Source organism: Pristiophorus japonicus, chromosome 13 (assembly GCF_044704955.1).
Source record: "Pristiophorus japonicus isolate sPriJap1 chromosome 13, sPriJap1.hap1, whole genome shotgun sequence".
In the NCBI taxonomy this organism is placed as follows: Eukaryota; Metazoa; Chordata; class Chondrichthyes; family Pristiophoridae; genus Pristiophorus; species Pristiophorus japonicus.
Window position 1 is genome coordinate 69,448,527 of NC_091989.1, and position 24,882 is coordinate 69,473,408.

Here is a 24,882-nt window from a genome sequence, read left to right on the forward strand (position 1 = left end):
TGTGTGTGTGTGTGTGTGTGTGTGCGATGTTAAATGGATTGAAGATTTTTACTTTGATTTACTTGTCTGACCCCCAACGTCAACAACGCCACTTGGGGTGCGTTGCTACACGCCGGCTTGGTACCACCACGGGGAGGTCCGACTGAGGGGCAGCAGTGTACAGGGGAGGACCCATAACCCAGGAGCCTCTGACTGACATCGAGATCCGTGCCCTGTCCCTGGTCGGGGATAGCAACCGTGTCACCACCGGCATTGGAGCTGGCCCACTCACACAGGATGGTCAGTGGAATAAAATGCAGTCTGTGTTGCGGTCCTCTCATGTAATGTAACTGTAACTGTAATGTTGGCCTGATGTGATGTACTGCAATGTCGGGGGCATGTAACACAATGCCTATATGTATTGTCTGTCTGCGATATGTAATGCAGTACTGCAGCAGTGGTGGACATTTAAGTAAGCCTGCGATAAGTCACTGGAATATGTACTCATGTAACCCTGACCCCTCTCCCGGTGCCAAGCTTTTTTAAATGTTGTTTTGTAATTTCAGACTCGGATGATTCAGACTACAGCGACACAGAAAGACTCACTGCCTCCACCTCTGGCGTCACCCAGCCCTCTCCCGACTTCACCACTGGCAGAGATGATGAAGACGAAGAGGTACAGGAACAGCCTGGAGCCAATGGAGGTGGAGGTGGGGGTGAAGACGGAGGAGGATACACCAGCTCCATGTGGGACAGCTGGAACATCCTCCACCGCCGAGTCTGTATTCAGGGGATTCCCCCAAGGCTCCTCTGATACTGCGGGACCAAGCCGTGCGCAGAAAGGCACCCCCAGTGTTGCAGCGCCTTTGCCGCAGCGATGGAGGCTGGTGCAGGAAAGGTCGGTTGCTGTAGGCACGTACCAGGACATGGTGCGTCTGTCACAGGCCAGCGTGGACATAGGTCGAGAGCTGCTCAAGGCCGACTATGGCAGCCACAAACATGGCAGCTCTGTCAGAGCGGCAGTCGAAGGATATGATGGAGCGAACCGCCAACTCTGTCGAAGCCATGCAGCAATCGACGGGATTGGGACATGGCGCGGAATCCCCCCATGCCATCATAGTCAGGTCGACAGCACCTGAGGGTGGGAAGCTGACATCGTCTCCCAGCCCTGAAGCCTCGCCTTCCACATCGTGAGCTTCTCCTGAGGCCCCAGTTATTGCGCCTGCAAAGTCTGACCCTCAGTGACAGCAACAGCACTCGGGGTGCGGTGCAGCTCGCCGGCTTGGTACCAGCACGGGAAGGTCCAGGCTCAGGGACACCGGGAATGGGAAGGGCGGGAGTAAGAAAGGGGAGAATAGTTCCAAGGTGGTATAGCACGCGGTTGTGGAAGGGGCAGAGGGCGGGGAAAGTAAAGGGTCGTTTTGTTGTAATTGACGTTTGATTTGTTAAAGATTATTAAAGTTGTAAAATATTTGTTAAAAGTTGTTTTTAAAGTTAAAGTTGTTACAGTAGATTTATAGTTATACATTTTACAGAGTTTTGAAATTGTATATTTTTTACATTTTGACATAAACATTTGAATTGAATTTAAGCACTCTCTTGTACAGTGTCAAATTTTGGGGGTAACAGTCATCAGGGTCCCAAAACGCAGCTCTCCACATTCAAGCAAAATGTTCATTTATGAGCTGCTGATGTAACAATTTTGCAGTGGCACACGCTCCACGTGCCGTCCGCTGTGGTGTGTGGGGGGGGAGGGGGAAATGCCATGAGTTCATCTGGAAGCTCCTTGTCATCCTCCTGACCCTCATTGTCCTCCTCTTCCTCCTCCGTCTCCTGCACTCTCTCCTCAGGTGGTCCCGCAGTCCCTTGTGGCAATTCCTGTCCCCCCCATGATTGGGTAAATTATGCAACCTGCAGCACACCAATGAGAACTGAGCAAGCTGCTCAGGGTGGTATTACAGCCTGCCTCCCGAGTGGTCCAAGCAACGAAAGCGCTGCTTCAGCACTCCAATTGTCTTTTCAATTATGTTACGTGTGGCTATATGGCTCTTATATCATTGCTCAGGTTCTGTGTGAGGGTTCCACAAGGGGGTCAAGAGCCAGGAGGCGAGGCCGTACCCTTTGTCCCCCAGCATCCAGCATTTACCTTGTGGCTCTAGACTTCAACAGGTCAGACTCAGTGCTCTCCCGCAAGATGTGCGCATCATGATGCTCCCTGGAAAGTGGGCACTCAATGCCATTATGCACTGTGTATGGTCGCAGAGGAGCTGCATGTTGAGGGAGTGGAATCCCTTACGGTTTCGGTACACCTCCGCCTCCTGTAATGGTGCTCGCAGGGCAATATGAGTACAGTCAACAGCACCCTGCACCTTGGGGAAACCGGCAATGTGTGCAGATCCCAAAGCCCCCTCACTCTGTGCCTCCCTGGTCATTGGGAAGTTTATAAATTCCATCCGTGCGTGCATACAGTGCTTTGGTTACCTGTCGAATGCAGCGATGAGTAGCGTACTGAGAAATACAGCATATGTCCCCAGCTGATGCCTGAAAAGACCCACATGCATAAAAGGAAAGTGCCGCAGTCACCTTCATCTCGATAGAGAGTGCAGTAATGTTGGTGGTACCAGGATGCAGGTCTGCCTTAATGAGCTGGCAAATCTCAGTGATGACCGCTTTTCGGAAGTGCAGCCTTTGGACACACTGTCGATCAGTCAGGTCCAAGTATGAACACTTCTCCCTGAAGATCCTTTGCGGATAAGGACTCCTCCTCCTCCTCCTCATCATCATCATTCTGCAACCTCTTCCATTACCCTTATAACTATGCTGAATAAACTTCCTCACATCTGGTTCCTCCATTAGACAGGTTGTCAGCAATACAGGCTGAGGTAACACAGGCCCCATTCTTGAAAACAATCCAACTAAAATGTCTTTCTATCTTAATAAGTTACTCAGTAATAGTAAATATACCTTTTCTAATCAAAAGCACGCTGTAAAGTCACTGTTCACCTCAGAAATACAGAGCTGCTGCTTTTGCTGACAGTTCCCGATTTCCAAAATGGCGGATCCATGCACTCCGCCCATTCCCATCCACTTACCATCGTGTAAAACCACCTTTTCCAGGACGGTATGCAGCTCTGGTGGTATGTCGGCATGTGCGATGAAAATCGGACTTTTTGGGCGGCATGCAGGCGGTCCTACACAGCAGACGGTGTGCATACCGCTCGGCGGTACGTCAATGACGAATATTCCACCGAGCAGTATGTCATCGATCTGTAGATGTTTTTTGACCAAAATCGCATTTTAGGGCAGTACAATGGCGGTAGGGGGGCAGTATGTCAACCAATTTCGGCCCCCTTGTGGTGAAGGTGCTCCCACAATGCTGTTAGGGAGGGAGTTCCAGAATTTTGACCCAGCGACGATGAAGGAACGACGATATATTTCCAAGTCAGGATGGCGTGTGACTTGAAGGGGAACTTGGAGGTGGTGGTGGTGCTCCCATGCGCCTGCTGCCCTGGTACTTTTAGGTGGTAGAGGTCGCGGGTTTGGGAGGTGCTACCAAAGAAGCCTGGGTGAGTTGCTCATTGCACCAGTGAGTATGCTGTCTGGACACGCCATGGCGTACCATCTTGCCATCCGGAGGAGGCGGGGGTCCCCAGTGGAGTGCTCTCTACGCGGGAGTCCTCCCTCTATTTATTGGGGACTTGGCCTGGAGAGTGTTGAATGGAGCAGTCCTGTGCAATAAGTTTTTAAGTTGGTTCACGGGCTCCCAGGCCGCCTGTAATTTCTGTGATCTAGAGGAGTTCATGTTCCATGTCTATGTTGAATGTGCGAGGTTGCAGCCTCTCTTCCAATATTTGAAGGGGCTGCTCCTCAAATTCTGGTTGCACTTCAGTCCCACACTCCTGATCTTTGGGCACCCTGTGCGGAGGGGAGCGGGCAGGTCAGAAGGCCTCCTCGTAGGACTGCTCCTGGGCACGGCCAAGGTGGCCATCAGCCGGTCCAGGCAGTGGGCGGTCGAGGGGGTCGTTCAGCCCGACTGCCTGCCTCTCTTCCGCGGTTACATCCGAGCCAGGGTGTCCCTGGAGATGGAACACGTGGTATCCACCGGTACGCTCGCGGCCTTCCGCGAGAGGTGGGCGCTGGAGGGACTGGAGTGCATCATCACCCCCGGCAACCAAATTTTAATTTGATGCTTTTTTTTGTCTAAAGTTTAAATTGTTTATTGTGCCGGTTTCAGTGCCCCCCCCACCCCTTTTAGCCAGGGGGCACTTGTATAATTTGTGTTTTTAGTGCCCTCAAAACCCCACCCCCCAAAAAAACAAGGAGGCACTTGAAAAGTTTTTGGAGTGTGCCCCCACTTTAATCAGGGGGCACTTGATTACTGATATACAACAAAATAGTTGTAGAGCTATTGTGCTCCTGGGCCTGGACAAGGTGGCCATCAACCGGTCCAGGCAGCGGGCGGTTGTTCAGCCCGACTGCCTGCCTCTCTTCCACGGTTACAGCCGAGCCAGGGTGTCCCTGGAGATGGAGCACGCGGTGTCCACCGGTACGCTCGCAGCCTTCCGCGAGAGGTGGGAGCCAGAGGGACTGGAGTGCATCATTACCCCCGGCAACCAAATTTTAAATTGATCAATAATGTAAAAAGTTTAATTGGTTTAATTTGTCGGTTTTAGTGTCTCTTTTAAGGGGGGCACTTGGTTTATAGTTTTCACAAAAATAGTTGTAGAGCTGTTGAATTGTGAGTGGCTTAGCCATTCACGTGATGTTCACAAAACTCAATAAAACCCCAGCCAGTTGGGTTCGGGGGATCCACGATGGAGCAGGTGGTTGTGAGCCTGGTGGATGAACTTGTAATGTGTAGTGTGATTAATAAACCAACTAGTTCTTAATAGCAATGTGTTGCTATGAAAGCTTAAGCAAAGAACCCATGAAGCAAATGCATTAAGGTGGGGGAGCTTGGGGGGCCAGGAGGAAGCACTTGTGCTGCTGCAGGCCCACAAGGATTACTCTCCGAGGCTGTGCAACTACCAGGAGTCCCGGGATCCCCGGCTCCTGCAGTAAAACCTGCTCCGCAGGGACTCGCACGCCTCATTATTATGTTTAAAATGCCAACTCGCCTACTGGCAGCGGGTTAGCTGCCCAACACGACCCCGCCATCCGCCACCCATCCCACCCAGTGAAAGATGAAAGGTGAAAGAGGGCGGGCTGGAGGCGAGTTGCGGTTGGGTTTTAAATTGTTACAACTTTCATTTCCTCCCCCATCTCCAACCCACCTGTTTCATTCAGGTGAAAATTCACCCCACAGTAATGGAAAACGACTTGCGTTAATATAGCGCCTTTCACAACCTCAGGACCTTCCAAAGCACTTTACAGCCAATGAAGTACTTTCGGGGTGTAGTCACTGTTGCAATGTAGGAAATGCAGCAGCCAATTTGTGTACAGCAGGCTCCCACAAACAGCAATGTGATAATGAGCAGTTAATCTGTTTCGGTGATGTTGACTGAGGGATAAATATTGGCCAGGACACCGGGGAACTCTCTTGCTCCCGTCCGAAATTGCGCAGTGGGATCTTTTACATCCACCTGAAAGAGCAGACGGGGCCTCGGCTTAATGTCTAATCTGAAAGACGGCACCTCTGACAGTGCGGCACTCCCTCAGCACTGCTCTGGAGTGTCAGGCTAGATTATATGCTCAAGTCACTGGAGTTGGACTTGAACCCACAACCTTCTGACTCTGAGGGTACGACTGACACTCAAATAATGACAGTTCATTGACTCTTTAACTAACGGGATTGTCACACCTGTAAATCCATTAATGATGCACATTTACAGGTGATGAAAGTGTCCCATTTGTTGCCGTTCCTTTTTCCTTGCTGAAACCAGAATTGATTTATAATGAACCACTTTCTCGAAACAAAATAGTCACTTTGAATATTGAAGGCAGTACAAAGTCAAATGAAAGATTCCACAACAAAAGTTTTATTGAGCCAATGGCCATGTATATAATCAATAATACAACTCGCACAACAGCATTGTACTATTAAACACAGTGTGAAGTATTTTGTTATACAATTATATGGCAGACACTGCAAGGGCTCTGTCTGATTTGTGAGATGTAAGCACAGGTCCCAGACACTAAAGAAAGAACCTGCATTTATATAGCGACCTCAGGATGTCCCAAAATGATTCACAGCCAATGAAGTACTTTTTGAAGTGTAGTCACTGTTGAAATGTAGGGACAAGCAGCAGGCAATTTGCACACACAAGCCCCCATAAACAGCAATGAGATAAATGACCACATCTGTTGGTTGAGGGATAAATATTGGCCAGGACACCAGGGAGAACTCCCCTGCTCTTCTTCGAAACAGTTTCCCGAGATCTTTTACATCCACCTGGGAGAGCAGACGGGGCCTCGGCTTAACGTCTCATCCGAAAGACGGCACCTCCGACAGTGCAGCACTCCCTCAGTAACTCCGATTCTGGGCCCTGTGCCTGAGTCACCAAAGCTTTGAGACTGGTAGCTGAGCCTTGCAATTTCTGCCGATATCTCTCTATATATATAAATATGTATATACAGTGCATAGTGAAAAACCCTGTGATCTTTGAGGTAAAATAACAGCTTGTTGGTCACACGACGGTGTATCCCGTCAATATTTCAGTCGTGAAAGCTTGGAATGTTCTACTGTGACTCGCATGACTACATCAAAGGTGCTCACTGGAGAGAGGACAGCACCACCACCCACGCCAGCTAAGCTGAAGTTATCATGGTTATGACTTAATTTACATTGTGGGGTTACGCAAGTGCAGTGGTCACAGTACTGGACTGGCAACCCTGAGTTCAAATCCCATCGCAGCTCTTGAGTGAAACTGAATTCAATAAAATCCGTGGGCTGGCACAAAGTGAACAATAATGACCAGGGAAAGGTGCTGGGTTGATGTACAAACCAAACTGGCTCACACAAATCCTTCAACAACTTGTATTTATATAGTGTTTTTAACGTAATGAAACATCCAAAGACACTTCACAGGAGTATTATGAGATAAAAAATTTGACACTGAGCCGCCTAAGTAGAAACTAGGGCAGGTGACCAAAAGCTTGGTCCAAAGAGGTAGGTTTTAAGGTGTGTCTTGAAGGAGGAAAGAGAGGTAGCGAGGCAGAGAGGTTTAGGGAGGGAGTTCCAGAGCTTGGGGCAACAGAAGGCACGGCCACCAATGGTTGAACAATTATAATCAGGGATGCTCAGGAGGGCAGCATTAGAGGAGCGCAGGCATTTCGAGGTTTGTGGGGCTGGAGGAGATTACAGAGATAGGGAGGGGTGAGGCCATGGAGGGATTTGAAAACAAGGATGAGAATTTTGAAACCGAGGCATTGCTTAACCAGAAGCCAATGCAGGTCAGCGAGCACAGGGGTGATGGGTGAGCGGGACTTGGTGCGAGTTAGGACACGGGCTGCCGAGTTTTGGATCACCTTTAGTTTACCTCAAGGAATATAGAAACAGGAGGAGGCCATTCAGCCCATGTAGCTTGTTCCACCATTCAATTACATCCTGGCTGCTCTGCATCTTAACTCCATTTACCCACCTATGTTCCGTAACCATAAATACCCTCGCCTAATAAAAATCTATCCACCTGCCACCCTGACCTGTTCTCGCCTATTTGTGGTTCCGATTCCATACGGTGTGGTTGATTCTTAAAACCCACCATCCTTCCAAGGTAACAAAGGATAGGGAATAAATACAGGCTTGAGTGTCACCCATCTACCGAGAACAGAGATAGAACAATGAATTTATATTTTACCTTTTAAAACTCAACTACACAGTATATATTGTACCTATATATAGTAGTACGGTATCGGGTGCACTAAAGGCTGTTTATAAGTTATCAAAGGTTCACTTGATGTAAGCTGAGCCTCTGAGATTGGCGAGCAGCCTTGTAATTCACTTGTAGGAATCTATTATTTGGCATTTTGAACTGCTACGACTACCCAGTTACAATTCTAGTTTTGGATCACTGCTTACGTGTCACTATTACTGATACAATATGATTCCGAGGCATTTAGGATTCTACGAGCATAAAATATAATGTGATGTTGACCCCGATTCCAGACAGTAATCTATTTTTTTGGGGGGGGCTGGGAAAATTATCTGCCATTTTGAACGGTTCACTAGCCTAACAGCAGCACATCAATGACAGCTCCTGTACAAATTCCTTCGTATACACAGTCGCTGACTGCATGCTAAGCACACTGAATCAACAGGCCCTGACAACCTGGCCGGAGGGGATTCTAGCAGAGTGTCAGAGGCGATGAAGTGTCTGTAACCCACAAGTCAATATCACACCGAGTCGCTGCGAAACAGGAGAGGACTGGGAATAGAGGACTGCACTGAAGCTCGTCGGCAAAAATTGAATTAGAACCTGCGGGGGTGGGGGGGGGGTGGCAGTTTCAGCCTGACACTAAATGCAGGTTTGGTTTGGCTCCTCTACTGAGTGGAATACACACGATTACAATTCACCTTTCACGTTACAAAATGCTTTGTGCTTTATTTTGATGCAGGCAGCAGTCACGAACCTTCGCAAGGTGTTCCCAGTTGCTGGACTGCAAGTTTGTGCAGCTTTGACACTTGTGCCTTCGTTCTGTTGCTCAGCAATTCAGACGTTCGGCTTTCAATGATTGTCCAACTTTCATACCACCAGGGAGGTCCAGTCACTCGCGGTCCGCCCGTACTGTCAAAGATATTTGAAACCTATTAGCATGCGCCGTGAATGAAACTGCACGCGTGTATCGAGCTCATGTTTTGTCAAAAGAAAACACATTACAATTATCTGCACATTACCTCTCCATTAATCTTTGATTGTGTTGCAAGCATTTATTTTCCTATCGCGTGGTAATAGCCTTAAATTACCCCCTCTCAAGCTTTTAAATATTGTTTTCCAAAGTGTACATTATCTTTCTCATCGCAATTGTATTAGCATGGCTGATCTTGTACAGTCGTTGTCACCTAATCTAGGCGGTGCTTCAGTGCAGTACTGACGTTGAACCTCTCAGACAGACGTAAAAGACACCACGGCACTATTCAAAGAAGAGCAGGGGAGTTCTCCCCCAGTGTATTGCCCAAAATTCATCCCTCAACTGACGCAACTAAAACAGTCGTATCTCTCATTGCTGTTTGTGGGAGCTTGCTGTGCGCAATTTGGCTGCCGCGTTTCCCACATTCCGACCGCGACTACACTTCAAAAAGCACTTCATTAGCTGTGAAGCTCTTTGGGGCGTCCTGCGATTGTGAAAAGTGCTATTTGAATGCGAGTAAAAGAAAAATGATCCTGGAAACCACTAAAATGAGATTTGGGAAGGGGCGGAATTTCCCGGATCCCCCATTGCCAACACGGGGTCTCGCACTTCTGGCAGATCGGCCAATCACAGGCGCGCTGCTGGCGGAGTATCCGTCCACAATAAGCCGCACCCCTGGGAATTACGTCCTCAATAAGCAGCACCCCTGTTATTTCCGTCCTCAATAAGCCTCACCCCTGTGATTTCCGTCTTCAATAAGCCGCTCTCCTGTGATTTCCGTCCTCCATAAGCAGCACCCCTGGGATTTCATCCACAATAAGCAGCACCCCTGGGATTCCCAGACACGCACTGCCCACACATGGCACATCAGCAAATGGGCCTTTCGTGTCACCGATGAGGCGCTGACTGCGCGGAGTTGTTTTAGGGTTTCTGGCTTCATTGGAATCCCGCTGTATAGTCAACGGGACAGGCTTCGTCCCCACCCCATCGCCACTCCTGACCCCGGACCAAGATTAGGCTCTATATAACATCTTGCGGCAGATCCCCACCGCATTCCGGCCTCTGTTGGGTGTGGGGTGGGGGGGGTATGGTGGGGGGGCGGGGGGGGTGAGTGTGGGGCGGGGGGGGTGTGGTGCGGGGGGGGATGGGTGAGGGGCAGGGGGTAGTGTGGGACAGAGGGGGAGTGTGGAACAGGGGGGGGGGAGAAGAGTGTGGGACGGGGTGGGGGGGGAGTGAGGGGGGGGGAGTGAGTGGGGGGGGGGAGTGAGTGACGGGGGGGTGTGGAGTGAGGGACGGGGTGGAGTGAGGGGGGGGCGGTGGGGGAGTGAGGGACGGGGAGGGGTGGAGTGAGGGACAGGGGGGTGGAGTGAGGGGGGCGCGGTGGGGGAGTGAGGGACTGGGAGGGGTGGAGTAAGGGACAGGGGGGTGGAGTGAAGGACGGGGGGTGGAGTGAGGGATGGGGGGAGGGTGTGGAGTGAGGGATGGGGGAGTGAGGGACGGGGGGGAGTGAGGGACGGGGGGGGATGGGACGAGGGTGAATGAGGGACGGGGACGGGGGGAAGTGAGGGACGGGGGGGGAGTGAGGGACGGGGGGGGTGGGGGAGTGAGGGACGGGGGGTGAGTGAGGGACGGGGGGGTGGGACAAGGGTGAATGAAGGTCGGGGGGGGGAAGTGAGGGATGGGGGGGATTTGGGGGGGGGAGACGGGGAGTGAGGGGCGGGGGGGGTGGGACGGGGGTGAATGAGGGACGGGGGGGGGGAAGTGAGGGACGGGGGGTGGGGAAGGGGGGGAGTGAGGGACGGAGGGGTGGGGGAGTGAGGGACGGGGGTGGAGAAGTGAGGGACGGGGGGGAGTGAGGGACGGGGGGGGATGGGACGAGGGTGAATGGGGGGGGGGAGTGAGGGACGGGTGGTGGGGGAGGGGGGGGAGTGAGGGACGGGGGGGGTGGGGGAGTGAGGGCCGGGGGGGAGGGGTGGGGGAGTGAGGGACGGGGGGTGAGTGAGGGACGGGGGGGGGGGTGGGACGAGGGTGAATGAGGGTCGGGGGGGGGAAGTGAGGGATGGGGCGGATTTGGGGGTGGGGAGACGGGGAGTGAGGGGCGGGGGGGTGTGGGACGGGGGTGAATGAGGGACGGGGGGGGAAGTGAGGGACGGGGGGTGGGGGAGGGGGGAGTGAGGGACGGGAGGGTGGGGAGACGAGGAGTGAGGGGCGGGGGGGGTGTGGGACGGGGGTGAATGAGGGACGGGGGGGGGAAGTGAGGGACGGGGGGTGGGACGGGGGGGAGTGAGGGACGGGGGGGGAGGGGAGTGAGGGGCGGGGGAGGAATGAAGGACGGGGGTGGGACGGGGACGGGGGGGTGGGTGAGGGATGGGGGGGTGGGAGTGAGGGAGGGTGGGGGGGGGGAGTGAGGGACGGGGGGGGAGTGAAGGATGGGGGTGGGATGGGGACGGGAGGGGAGTGAGGGACGGAGGGGTGGGGGAGTGAGGGACGGGGGGGTGGGGAAGTGAGAGATGGGGGGGGAGTGAGGAAGGGTGGGGGGGGGGAGTGAGGGACGGGGGGGGAAGTGAGGGGGGGGGGAGTGTGGGATGGGGGTGAATGAAGGACGGGGAGGAGGTGAGGGGCAGGGTGGGCGGGGTGATGGGCGGAGGGGGGGGGTGAGTGTGGGATGGGGGTGAATGAGGGACGGGGGGGTGTGAGGGGTGGGGTGGGGGGGGTGAGAGGCGGGGGGGGGTGTGGGCTGGGGTGAAGGAGGTTAACAGGTACCGCTGTAATTTCAATGTATTCATTCTCAGGATGTGGGCAAAGTCGGCATTTCATACAATGTTAGAGATTTACAGCATGGACGGAGGCCATTCAGCCCAATTTGTCTGCGTCAGCCGACAAAGAGCTATCTAGCCTAATCCTACTTTCCAGCTCTTGGTCCGTAGCCCTGTAGGTTACAGCATTTCAAGTGCCCATCCAAGTACCTTTTAAATGTGGTGAGGGTTTCTGCCTCTACCACCCTTTCAAGCAGTGAGTTCCAGACCCCAAGAAATCCCCTCAAAACCTCCTACCACTTACTTTAAATCTATGCCCCCTGGTTGTTGACCCCTCTGCTAAGGGAAACACGTCCTTCCTATCACTCTAACTAGGCTCCTCATAATTTTATACACCTCAATAAGGTCTCCCCTCAGCCTCCTCTGCTCCAAAGAAAACAAATCCAGCCTATCCAATCTGTCCTCATAGCTATCATTTATTGCCCATCCCCAGTTGCCCTGAGAAGATGGTGGGCCTTCTGCCTGAACCATTGATCGCGCTCTGATACAACCCAGTGGCTTGCTCAGCTCAGAGGGCAGTCAAGAGTCAACCACCTTGCTGTGGGCCTGGAGTCACATGTAGGCCAGACCGGGCAAGGACGGCAGCTTTCCTTCCCCAAAGGACATTCGTGAATCAGATGGGTTTTTACAATCCGACAGCTTCATGAAAAATATTATTAATATTAGCTTTTTATTTCCAGATTTCTTCGTTTTAAAACTGAATTCAAATTCTCTGGATCATTAGTCCAGGCCTCTGGATTATTTATCCAGTAGCACTGTAGGTGCCATACAAACGACGATCTCTGTCTATGCAAGCGACTGTGTCCTGTGATTGATGGCCTAAAGTACCCATTCAAATGTTAAAAGCCCCCTTCTGCCCCAGTAACACCGACGTTCCTCGCACCATGTGTGCTCTGTGTAAATGGTGTAAAGTACACAATATAGTGTTATTAGAGTACACCGGACTATATTAAGACAGTCATATTCTTCTTCCTGGCCTCAGTTAGAATACTGTGTCCAGTTTTGATATCCTCACATGGAGGGCAATATTAAGGATTTGGAAAGGGTGCAGAGGAGGGCCACTGGATTAATTCCCAGTTTCATTGTCAGCTGTGGCTCAGTGGGCAGCACACTTGCCTCAGAGTCAGAAGGTTGTGGTATCAAATCTCACTCCAGGGATTTGAGCACATAAATCTAGGCTGACACTCCAATGCAGTGTGGAGGGAGTGTTGGAGGTGCCTTCTTTCAGACAAGACGTTAAACCGAGGTCCCATCTGCTCTCTCAAGTGGACATAAAAGATCCCATGGCACTTATTTTGAAGAAGAGCAGGGGAGTTATCCCTGGTGTCCTGGCCAATATTTATCCTTCAATCAACATAACAAAAATAGATTATCTGGTCAATATCACATTGCTGTTTGTGGGAGCTTGCTGTGTGCAAATTGGCTGCTGCGTTTCCCACATTACAACAGTGACCACACTCCAAAAGTACTTCATTGTCTGTAAAGTGAGTTGTGACGTCTGGTGGTCATGAAAGGGGCTATATAAATCCAAGTCTTTTTTTTAAAGCATCTTAGTTATCAAGATAGGTTCCAATTGCTGCGTCACTATACTTCATGGAAGCTTAGACTTAGGGGTGATTCGATTGAAATTTGTTTGAACTGAATTAGTTAGGGAGGTCCAGGGGTCGTAATTTCAGGTTATGGAAGGCCACAACTAAGTTTGATTTTCAGAGCTGGCTCCTTCCCCAGAGAATCATGGACCTGTGGAACAGACTGCTGGTTGGTGTGGTGCTCGCTGATTCACTGAATTCCTTCAAGTGACAGCTGGGCCTGCTTCTCCCTGGGGCAATGATCAACGCGTACAAAAGGTGGATACTGTGTGACAGTACAAGCAGCCCATGAGATTATAGGTGGGCACTGTATGACAATACAGGCAGCCCATGGGATTATAGGTGGGCACTATGTGACAATACAGGCAACCCATGGGACTAAAGGTGGGTACTGTGTGACAATACAGGCAGCCCATGGGATTAAGGTCAGGGGTGATGTGGATACAAAATCAGCTCAGGGACAGAAAGCAGGGAGTAGTGGTGAACGGCTGTTTTTCAGACTGGAGGGAGGTATACAGTGGTGTGCCCCTGGGATCGATATCGGGACCACTGCCCATTTTGATCATTATTAATGACCTGGACTTGGGTATACAGGGTATCATTTCAAAGTTTGCAGATAGCACGAAACTGGGATATGCAGTATACAGTGAGGAGGATAGTAAGAGACTTCAGGGGGACATGGATTGGTGGAATGGGCGGACACACGGCAGATGACATTTAACACATAGAAGTGTGAAATGAAACATTTTGGTAGGAAGAATAAGGGGAAGCAATATAAACGAAATGGTACAATTTTAAAGGGGGTGCAGGAACAGAGAGACCTGGGGTTGTATATACACAAATCTTTGAAGGTGGCAGAACAAGTTGAGATGGCTGTTATAAAAGGCTGTTGAAAAGATCTGGCCTCTCTGTCCTTGGTCTCCTACACTGTTGCAACGATGCTCAACGCAAACTCGAGGAACAGAAACTCGGTCCCTCTCTCTGTCAGAAGTTCTGCTGAAAGATTAGTATTTCAGGAGGGGCCATTCTCTTTGAAATAATGATCGACCTGCTGTGTATCTCCTGCATTTTTCTGACCTCCCCCCCCCCGCCCTGCCCACCCGCCTCCTGCCCCCGGCCTTAATTCGTGCCTTTTCTGTGTTCCTCTGCAGTGTTTCACATTCAGCCTTCCTGCTGGAGCAGCGGATGGAGTAATAGGGCCAGCTCGTTCTCACAGGCACCATTCTGTCACTACAGCAGTACCATCTTGACGCCGAGCTGAATCGAGGTGCTGGCCTGACACTTTCAGTCATGGCAGAATACAAGAAAAATCACTGATCAATGCTGCTATTAACACACAGGGCTCCTGATCCGATTCAAACTGTTGCCTTCACAATACCAACAGTGCGTGCAGCGCACTAAGTACTTGCAAAGCAGCTCTTCGTTTTGTTTAATTGTGATTGTATTAACTACTACATTAGCTACCATTAAACAGGCTGAGGTAACTTTGGCGACATCATCCGAAAACACGGTCAGTTTCCACATGTACACTAACAACACCCAGCTCTACCTCACTATCACTTCTCCTGACCTCTCCACAGTCTCTAAATTGTCAGACTGCTTATCCGACATCCAGTTCTGGATGAGCAGCAATTTTCTCCAATTGAATATTGGGAAGACCAAAGCCACTGTTTTCATTCCCTGCCACAAACTCGGCTCACCAGCCACTGACTCCATCCCGCTCCCCAACTTCTGTCTGAGGCTGAACCACAATGTTCGCAACCTTGGTGTCATGAAATGAGCTTTCGACCACATATTAGCAGCATAACTAAAACTGCCTATTACTACCTCTAACATTGTCCATCTCCGCCCTTGCCTCAGCTCATCCACTGCTGAAGCCCTCATCCATGCCTTTGTTACCTCTCGACTTGACTATTCCAACGCACTCCTGACTTGCCTCCCACATTCTACCCTACGTAGGCTAGAAGGTGATCCAAAACTCAGCTGCCCGTGTCCTAACTCGCACCAAGTCCCGCTCACCTATCACCCCTGTGATCGCTGCCCTACTTTTGGCTCCCGGTTAAGCAACACCTCGATTTCTAAATTCTCAACCTTGTTTTCAAATCCCTCATGGCCTCGCCCCTCCCTATCTCTGTAATCTCCTCCAGCCCCATAACCCCCCAGAGATGTCTGCACTCCTCAAATTCTGCCTTCCTGAGCATCCCTGATTATAATCGCTCAACCATTGGTGGCCGTACCTTCTGTTGCCTGGGCCCCAAGCTCTAGAACTCCCTCTCTAAACCTCTCAGCCACTCTACCTCTCTTTCCTCCTTCAAGACGCTCCTTAAAACCTACCTCTTTGACCAAGCTTTTGGTCACCTACGCTAATTTCTCCTTATGTGGCTCGGTGTCAAATTTTTTGTTTCATAATACTCCTGTGAAGCGCCTTGGGACATTTCATTACGTTAAAGGTGCTATATAAATACAAGTTGTTGTTGTTATGTTGCCTGAGATTGTGTTTGCATGGCAGTGATTGTCCTGAGCTGCCTCAGGAACCCCGCTGTACAAGAATTTAAAGCACATCTGCAGAGCAGAATGTCCATTTGCAAAATGTCCCTTTCTCCGGTAACATAAAATCACTCCACGGATTTTGAAATCAGATTTCCTTAGCCTAAAATGCAGCATTTTTTTTCCCCAGCAGATTCTGCCAAGCTGTCAATTTAGGCTCTTTTCTTTCCTATTCAAACTGGTCAGTAGGATTTAAATAATCCTCTTTCTGCAAGGCAAGCTTAAAAAACCCACAAATATATCAGTGTTTGCACCCAAATGTTCTCCCCAGTAATACCCAGTATTGACCACAATACTCCGACCGGCGCCGAGTGGCGGATTGCTGCTCCAATGAGTATGTCTTTGTATGTTGTAATATGTCTCATGATCTCAGTGTGGAGCGTTACTCCTTAGTGTCAGCTGTGGCTCAGTGGGTAGCACTCTTACCTCTGAGTCAGAAGGTTGTGGGTTCAAGTCCCACTCCAGGGACTTGAGCACAAAAAGAAATCTAGGCTGACACTCCAGTGGAGTGTTGCACTGTTGGAGGTGCCATGTTTTGGATGAGATGTTATAAACAGAGGTCATGTCTGCTCTCTCAGGTGGATGCAAATTATCTCATGGCCACTATTTCAAAGAAGAGCAGGGGAGTTATCCCTGGTGTCCTGAGGCCAATATTTATCCCTCAATCAACATAACAAAAAAACAGATTATCTGGTCATTATCACACTGCTGGTTGTGGGAGCGAGCTGTGCGCAAATTGGCTGCTGCGTATCCACATTACAACAGTGACTACACTCCAAAAGTACTTCATTGGCTGTAAAGCACTTTAAAACGTCCAGTGGCCCTGAAGGGCGCGATATAAATGCAAGTCTTTGTTGATCTATGTCCCCTCTCCATTCTCGGCCTCCGCGATTCCAAGTCTAATCCCCAACACCTAATTCGATCCCTGGCCCTGACCCCCATCTCCTATCTGACACCTAGACCAGATTCCGTATCCGTCCCACTGCCATACGAGCTGCATATTGCAGTTCTTCGGTGGCTGGATCTCATCACCCTGACTGCTCTGCTCCATTATAATGTCTCAAGGCCCAATATCTGGGGAGCCTCGGGCCTCACCATTCAGGCACAGGACATTTACCGGCACCCTCCCCCTCCCCCCATATGCCCCAAAAATGGGCATCCCCAAAGTTCTAGGCCCATGTATCCTGACACACATCCACACCACTGCTGCCCTGTTGTCCCACGCCATCGTTAAACACTTGTCTTGGGCTGTATTTTCCGGTCCTGTCCGTTTCTGTTTTCGTCCCGGAGAGGCGGCAATGGCGGCGGTGAGCTTTACCGGGCGGATGGTCAGCTTCCAGCGCCCCGCCGGGGTTTTCGGGGCCGGTTTCGGCAGGGCACTGAGCAGTACCAGCTGGGAGAGGTGAGCCGGTGTGCAATGCCCCTGGTTACAACACCGGCTTGATTCTTGCCTCCCGTAAGCCCCGCAGCGCCCCCTGCTGGGACCGCCTGTGAAAGCGGGCGGTCCGACCTATATCGTCTGCAGTGAAGCAAGGAATGTCCATCTCAGGTAAGTGTGATTGTCTTTTCTTGTTTTACGATTTATGTTGTGGTGCCGTGGGCCATGTATTTTGGAGGACTTTTTTCAGGGTTTTTTTTCTCCCCAAGCCCCTCTCAGGGCACTCCCGGGCCGACTGTTTAGTTCGGGATTTTCCCATGCTCAGCCGGCCTAGCGCCCCGAGAGAGGTGTGCAACGCCTCCCTTGGCGCCCCACCTAGCTGCCCAATTTTGCTGACTGAGGCGCAAACTGTTCCCGGGTGCAATCTTTACCGCCCCGCCGCCATTACCGCCCCGAAATCAGCAAAGCCGAAAATCCAGCCCCAAATCTTCACCTGTGGCGACTTGGTGACAATGACATATGTTCTTGAGGACAAATACTAACCACATCATAGAAACAAAGAATGATATATCACAGAAGGAGGCCATTCGGCCCATCGTGTCCATGCTGGCTCTTTGAAACAATTATCCAATGAGTCCCAGTTCTCCTCCTCATTCCCTATAACCCTGCTCATTTTTCCCTTTCAATTACTTACCCAATTCCCTTTTGAAAGTTATCGAATCTGTTGCCACCGCCCTTTCAGGCAGCGCATTCTAAATCACAACATTTCACTGTGTAAAATAATGATCTTCATCTTCCCTTTAACTCTTTCACCAATCACCTTCAATCTGTGTCTGTCAGAACCGACTCGACTGGAAACAGTTTCTCCTTCTTTACTCTATCAAAGCCGTTCTTGATTTTGAACGCCTCTATTAAATCTCCCCTTAACTTTCTCTGCTCTAAGGAGAACAACCCCAGTTTCTCCAGTCTCTCCACGTAACTGAAGTCCCTAATCCCTGGTACCGTTCCAGTAAATCCCCTCTGCACCCTCTCCAGGGCCTTGACACCCTTCCTAAAGTGCGGTGCCCAGAATTGACACAATACTCCCGCTGGAGCCTAACCAATGACGTATAAAGGTGGAGCGTACCTTCCGTGTATTTGTACTCTATCCTTCTATTTATAAAGACAAGGATCCCATATGCTTTGTTAACTGCTTTCTCAACTTGTTCTGCCACCTTCAAAGACTTGTGTACATACACCCCCAGGTCTCTCTGTTCCTGCAACCCCTATAAAAAGGTACAATTTAGTTTATATGGCCTCTCCTCATTCTTCCTCCCACAATGAATCACTGCACCCTTCCCAGCTTTAAATTTCACCTGCCCCGTGTCTACCCATTTCCCCAGTCTGTCTATGTCCTCCTGAAGCCTGTTACTACCCTCCTCACTATTTACCTGCTAGCTCTGAAGTTATGCCCTGTGCACCCAAGTCCAGGTCAGTCACACATATCAAAATAAGCAGTGGTCCCACGCATTGAATCGTGCCAGTTAACGGAACTATCTGGGGAGCTACACACTTTGCGTGCTGGGGGTGACAAAGCTCGAAGTTGGCTGGAATTACACCCGCTAAACAATAATAAAAATCTGGAGCTTCTTTAGGTAAGTAGTTGTTATTAATCGCTGGAGAAATACCACCAACGGTGTCTCCGCAAGATCCTGCAAATCCCCTGAGAGGACAGAGACACCAATGTTAGCGGCCTCGACCAGGCCAACATCCCCAGCATCGAAGCACTGACCACACACGGCCACATTGTCCACATGCCTGACACAAGACTCCCAAAACAAGCGCTCTACTCGGAACTCCTACATGGCAAGCGAGCCCCAGGTGGGCAGAGGAAACATTACAAGGACACCCTCAAGGAAAGCCTCCTTGATAAAGTGCAACATCCCCACTGACACCTGGGAGTCGCTGGCCCAAGATCACCCTAAGTGGAGGAAGAGCATCCGGGAGGGCGCTGAGCACCTCGAGTCTCGTCGACGAGAGCATGCAGAAATCAAGCACAGGCAACGGAAGGAGCATGCGGCAAACCTGTCCCAACCATTCTTTCCTTCAACCACTGTCTGCCCCACCTGTGACAGAGACTGTAATTCCTGTATTGGACTGTTCAGTCAGCTAAGAACACATTTTTAGAGTGGAAGCAAGTCTTCCTCGATTTCGAGGGACTGCCTATGATGATGATGATGATGATAGGTTTGCCTTAGGTTTGCCTTTTGTAATGCAAGTTGTGATGTTCGGTCCAGCAGCTTATTTTTTATAAAGCCCGGGATCTTGTGGTCGTGGTACTGGTCCAGCAACCTAGGTGGTCCTGAGTTCAAATCCCACCGGGGCAAGTTGTGAAATTAAGTTCAATGTGGACTGGAGTCAGAAAAACACGATGATGAAAGTGGGCAGATTGTCATCAAAATCTGGTTCCTGAATGATCCTCGGGGAGGGGAAACTGCCACCCTTATCCACTCTGGCCTACATGTGACTCCAGTCCCACATGATGCCGCTAATTCCCTCTTAACCCCCTTAAGGCAACTAGATATGGACAAAAAATACTGGCTCGCCAGTGTTGTCGGAGCTTTCCAGGAGCAGACCATTCAGTCCCTCGAGCCTGTTCTGCCATTCAATTGGCTGATTCTTGTCTCAATTCCATTTACCCGTCATTACTGAGTTCCAGATTCCCACTCCTAGCTCCACTGCCCTCTGGTTCTGGATAACCCCAGCGGTGGAAATTCTTTCTCTGCGCCCACCCTAGCGAATCCGTTCATCATTTTAAACACTTCAATTAGTTCACCCCTCAACCTTTAAACTGAAGGGGACACAAACATCCCAGGAACAAATAAAGACATATGCGTTCATTGTCTAGATGGCATATTTCCTTATTGTGTACCCCATATTTCTGCAGTATTGGAAATCGTGGTGTAATGTTGCATCTGTGAGTATGCTCACAGGTTGGTAGAGCTGTTGAATTTCTGCGGTCTGGAGGAGTCCGTGTTCCATGTTTTTATTGAATGTGTGAGGTTGCAGCCCCTATTCCATTATTTGAAGGGGCTGCTCCTCAAATTCTGGCTGCACTTCAGTCCCACACTCCTGATCTTTGGGCACCCTGTGCAGAGGGGAGCGGGTAGGTCCGAGGGCCTCTTCGTAGGACTGCTCCTGGGCACGGCCAAGGTGGCCATCAGCCGGTCCAGGCAGCGGGCGGTCAAGGGGGTCGATCCGTCCGACTGCCTGCCTCTCTTCCGCGGTTACATCTGAGCCAGGGTGTCCCTGGAGATGGAGCATGTGGTGTCCACCGGTACGCTCGCGGCCTTCCACGAGAGATGGGCGCCGGAGGGACTGGAGTGCTGGCAACCAAATTTTAATTTGCTTTTATGTCTAAAGTTTAATTTGTTTATTGTGCTGGTTTTAGTGCTCCCCCCCGCCCCCCCCCCACTTTTTAGCCAGGGGGCACTTGTATAACTTGTGTTTCAGTGCCCTAAAAAAAGACACAAAAAAAAACAAAAAACAAGGGGGCACTTGTTTGAAAGTCTTTGGTGTTCCCCCCCCCCCCTTTAATGAGGGGGCACTTGAGTTAATGTTTTATTTTGTTCACAACAAAATAGTTGTAGAGCTGTTGAGTTGTGAGTGGCTTAACCAGTCACGTGATGTTCACAAGACTCAATAAAACCCCAGCCAGTTGGGTTCGGGGGATCTACGATAAGGCAGGTGGCTGTGAGCCTGGTGGATGAACTGGTAATGTGTAATGTGATTGTTAAACCTTTGCTAATAAACCAACTCGTTCTTAATAGCAATGTGCTGCTATGAATTCTCAAGCAAAGAACCCATGAAGCAAATTACATTGCACATGGTACAACTGCATTAAGCCTAACCTTCCATTATCCCTCCCTTATTCAGTTATCCTGTGATGTCTCATTGTCAAACTACTGACAGAAGCCCTGGCAATCCTGTAATCTGGCAAGTGACACTCACCTGTATGTCAGTCAGGGTTTCAAGGAGCCGTGTTGCTAATTTCGGTCCATTTTCCATGGTTGGAATATGCAGATTCTGAGAAAATTAAGAGGGATAAAACATACTGTAAAACTGTACCATGGTCCCCGTCACTTACATTGTCTGCACTTATCATGGCCGCTCACCTATATCAGGCAAACAGCGCTCACCGTTACCATCACCAAACAAGCCAATTGCAAAGGCGCCGCTTAAACTCTATTCCTTGCAATTCAGTATTTGCCAGTTTAGAAGCTCCGTTGATTTCAGGCAAAGTGAGGTCTTCCACGAGAAACTGTGCAAAGTGGAGACTTCGGCCAATGTCCAGAGTTATTTCACTGACACAACCCATCAATGGTTTTACTGTCCACTGCGGATAGCGGGAACTGGTATCAGCACGTCTGCATATCAAACGCCTGTGAGGTGCTGCTCCCCCCCTCCCCCCCCGCCCCGGCTGATTGATTTGGCGACCCAAGGTAAGCTGGTGCAGGAGGGTGACGGCAGCGAAGAGGCAGGTCATCACGGTCCAGGTCGATGATTGGAGCTTGGGCAGGTACAGCAGGAGCGGCGAGGTTGGGACGGAGGAGCGGTGAGAGACTGTGGAGGGATGTGATCGGGGTCCAGGAGAGGCACGAGTTCGGGGCCCAGAAGAAGCGAGGGCCCAATGGCAGCACGGGCCAGCCCACACTGTGATATGTGTGCATACTAGGTCCGTGCAGCAGAACAGATCCCCAGTCGTCCTGGTTAATCCTTGTCACTGGACCAAGACCTAGCTCTGTAACGGCCACCACACGTTAAAAAAATCCACGCACAGGCATCTTCCACCCTTCAACATGTAGTTCAGGACCTGGAATATCAGATCCTTCATTGAAACACCTGTGAACTCATCCTTTTTTTGGCGTGGAAGCAAGTCATCCTCGATTCGAGGGACCGCCTATGATGATGATGATAGGTTCACATTGTTATCAATGACGTTGGTCAGATGGAGGTACAGAGACAGTGAGGGCGGGAGGGAGGGGGGAAGGAGCAAAAGTTGCATCACTGTATGACAGTATCCAATTTCTGGGTTGGTTGCCGGGGGTGATCACGTCACATCTGCTACAGCTAACCAAAAAAAAATGCACGTGCATAAAAAAAAGGATCGGCTGTTACGTCGCGCCTGATCGCTTCTCTCGGAAATGTCTCAAAAGAATGCATCACGAAGAATGAGTAAACTTTGAGGCAGAGCGACTTGGTATGTGCGCGAGCGCTGCCGCCATATTGTGGGCGAGTGCTGCCGCCATTTTGTGGGCAAGCGTTGCTGCCATTTCTGCGCAGTGCTCCATGCGTCCATGCGAGGGGTGCAATGGGAGGAACCTTCGCCGCTACACCGGAACCTTAACCTTCCAAGGGCAGGTCAGCTTGGCGATTTCCCCCGTCCATCCCGTTCCAATGGATGAAACGTCGCGGGCTGCCTAGCAACAGAGAATCGTGGCTGTCGTCTGAGTTTGAGCTTATTTTTTTACATTTAAAAAGGGAGGGTGAGTTTGCAGAGCAACTGGCTGGGAACAGATTGGTTCTGGCTTTTAACTCCACGCGGAATGAGACATATAAAATCATCTCAGGCCAAGGACGAGACCCTCGTCTCTCGCTCGCGTAAAATGACAAACTGGTCCGGACCATGAGTGACCATGGCGAGCCCAAGCAGGGAATCCAGTTGCTCTGCCCCAGAGCAGCATTGGCACTGTGCGCAGGCAAACCGGGAAACAACTTAAAACATCATTGTTATTACACAGAATTACATAGCATTCACACAGAAACAGGTCACTCGGTCTAATTGGTCTGTGCCGGTGTGTACACTCCTCACGAGCCGCCTCCCACTCTAACCATCTCTTCCCAACCTGCCCGTGTACCTCTCCATTTCATTCTCCCTCACGAATCCATCAAACCTCCCCATTAACTGCGGCAATACGATCTGCTGCAGTCACTCCATGTGGCATCGTTGGTCTCTGCACTGTCTATACCTCTCTCTGTAATCATCTGAAACTTTTATTACACTGTGATCACCTACTCCCTAGATATTTTCCCACGCTTATTTCTCCTATCTGCTCAGGTTCATTTCTCATTAGCAGGTCTAGCAACGCTCCCTCCCTATCTCAGTAATCTCCTCCGGCCTCACAACCCTCCCGAGATGTCTGCGTTCTTCAAAATTCTGCCCTCTTGAGCACCCCTGATTATAATCGCTCAACCATTGGTGGCCGTGCCTTCTGTTGCCTAGGCCCCAAGCTCTGGAACTTCCTGCCTAAACCTCCCCGCCTCTCTTTCCTCCTTTAAGACGTTCCTTAAAACTTACCTCTGTGACCAAGCTTTCTGCCATAATTTTTTCTTATGTGGCTCGGTGTCAAATGTATTTGTTTTGCCTTATAACACTGCTGTGAAGCACCTTGGGATGTTTTACTGCATTAAAGGCACTATATAAATACAAGTTGTTTTGTTGTTGGGTTTCTTCCATACTGGGTTAGAAAGAACCCGCGTACGCATTGTAAAAACTCCAGTCGCATGTCTCCCCTTTCACTCCCTCGCTCTGCCAGGTTATTTGGGGGTAGTTGAAATCCCCCAAACTGTGCTTTCATGTGGTGCGTATACCGCGGTTAATAAATTTGTCAGACTTCGAGCTGAAGGTCTCTCGACATTTACATAGTTAGCTGTTTCGAGCTCTCACCTCGCCCTCGTACAGGATCCGTCCCACGGGGCACACGACACACGCAGTTCCTGAACCAAAGATTTCCTTGACCCGGTTCCCCTTCAGTGCAGTGACTAGCTGGCTCATGGTGACAGAACGCTCTTTAACTTTGAACTGGTTCTGTGTTTAAAAAAAAAACATGAAAAGCAATCAGATATCGCTCACTTATTTTGACATATTATTAAAGACAAAAATGATCACTAAACACTCTTTTATCAGTAATATAACCCTGGTAGTCTGAAACAGCATTGACAGGTCCACATTTGAACGGTCTGTAACCAGCATTTTTAACGAAACCTACCACAGACTCACCAAATATTTACCCCCCAGAAGTGCAAGATGTTAATAAATGTGTCAGGTTAAGTTGACTGTTCAGTCGGAAATAATGGATATTGATTCTCACTATTGAAGAAATGTAACATTGTTGGGATTGAGATTCCGATGTGAGTTACATTAATACTTACCGTTCAAATTAAAATTAAACAGAGAGATTAACAGAATACAAATTTGATGCTGCATAAAGAGCACCTAATTAGCTGTTAGGGTGAGGTTAATATCTCACTTGAACATAGTACAGTTAATGCTCTCTCATTAAGCAATGTCTACTGACCCACTTGCGTGCGAGGTCCAGAATGCTTTGCCTCACTACTCCAGGTAATATGACGCCATCTAGTGGGGGTGTCGCAAGCTCTTCCTCTGTAAGAGAACGGAACAGATTGCACTTAGCGAATGTACAGCCGGAAAACTAACACACTTATTCGAGATGTGCACAGATATCCAGTTGCAGGCAGTGTGCCAGCTGTATAATCGTATTCCTGCTGCTTTTTAAAGTGCGTTTTTTATCACCACAGATTTCTTCTGTTTTCCTGCATACACTGCTCCATTTCATACATAAGAACATAAGAATCATCATCATAGGCAGTCTCTCGAAGCAAGGATGACTTGCTTCCACGCCAAAAAAAGATGAGTTCACAGGTGTTTCAATGAAGGACCTAATATTCCAGGTCCTGAACTACATGTTGAAGGGTGGAAGATGCCTGTGTGTGGATGTTTTTAACG

At 50.0% G+C, this 24,882-nt stretch overlaps 1 protein-coding gene across 1 annotated transcript in view; it reads right to left on the reverse strand.

Moving 5' to 3' along the window:
- Positions 1-5,936: 5,936 nt before the first annotated feature.
- Positions 5,937-24,882, reverse strand: part of bcat1 (branched chain amino-acid transaminase 1, cytosolic) — a 77,747-nt gene continuing 58,801 nt past the window's right edge. Inside the window, exons 8-11 of the mRNA XM_070897619.1 lie at positions 24,434-24,519; positions 23,803-23,943; positions 21,087-21,161; positions 5,937-8,702 (exon numbers count right to left, since the gene is read on the reverse strand). Coding sequence (XP_070753720.1) covers positions 8,661-8,702; positions 21,087-21,161; positions 23,803-23,943; positions 24,434-24,519 — 344 coding nt within the window. The 3' untranslated portion in view covers positions 5,937-8,660. The remainder of the gene's footprint in view (positions 8,703-21,086; positions 21,162-23,802; positions 23,944-24,433; positions 24,520-24,882) is intronic.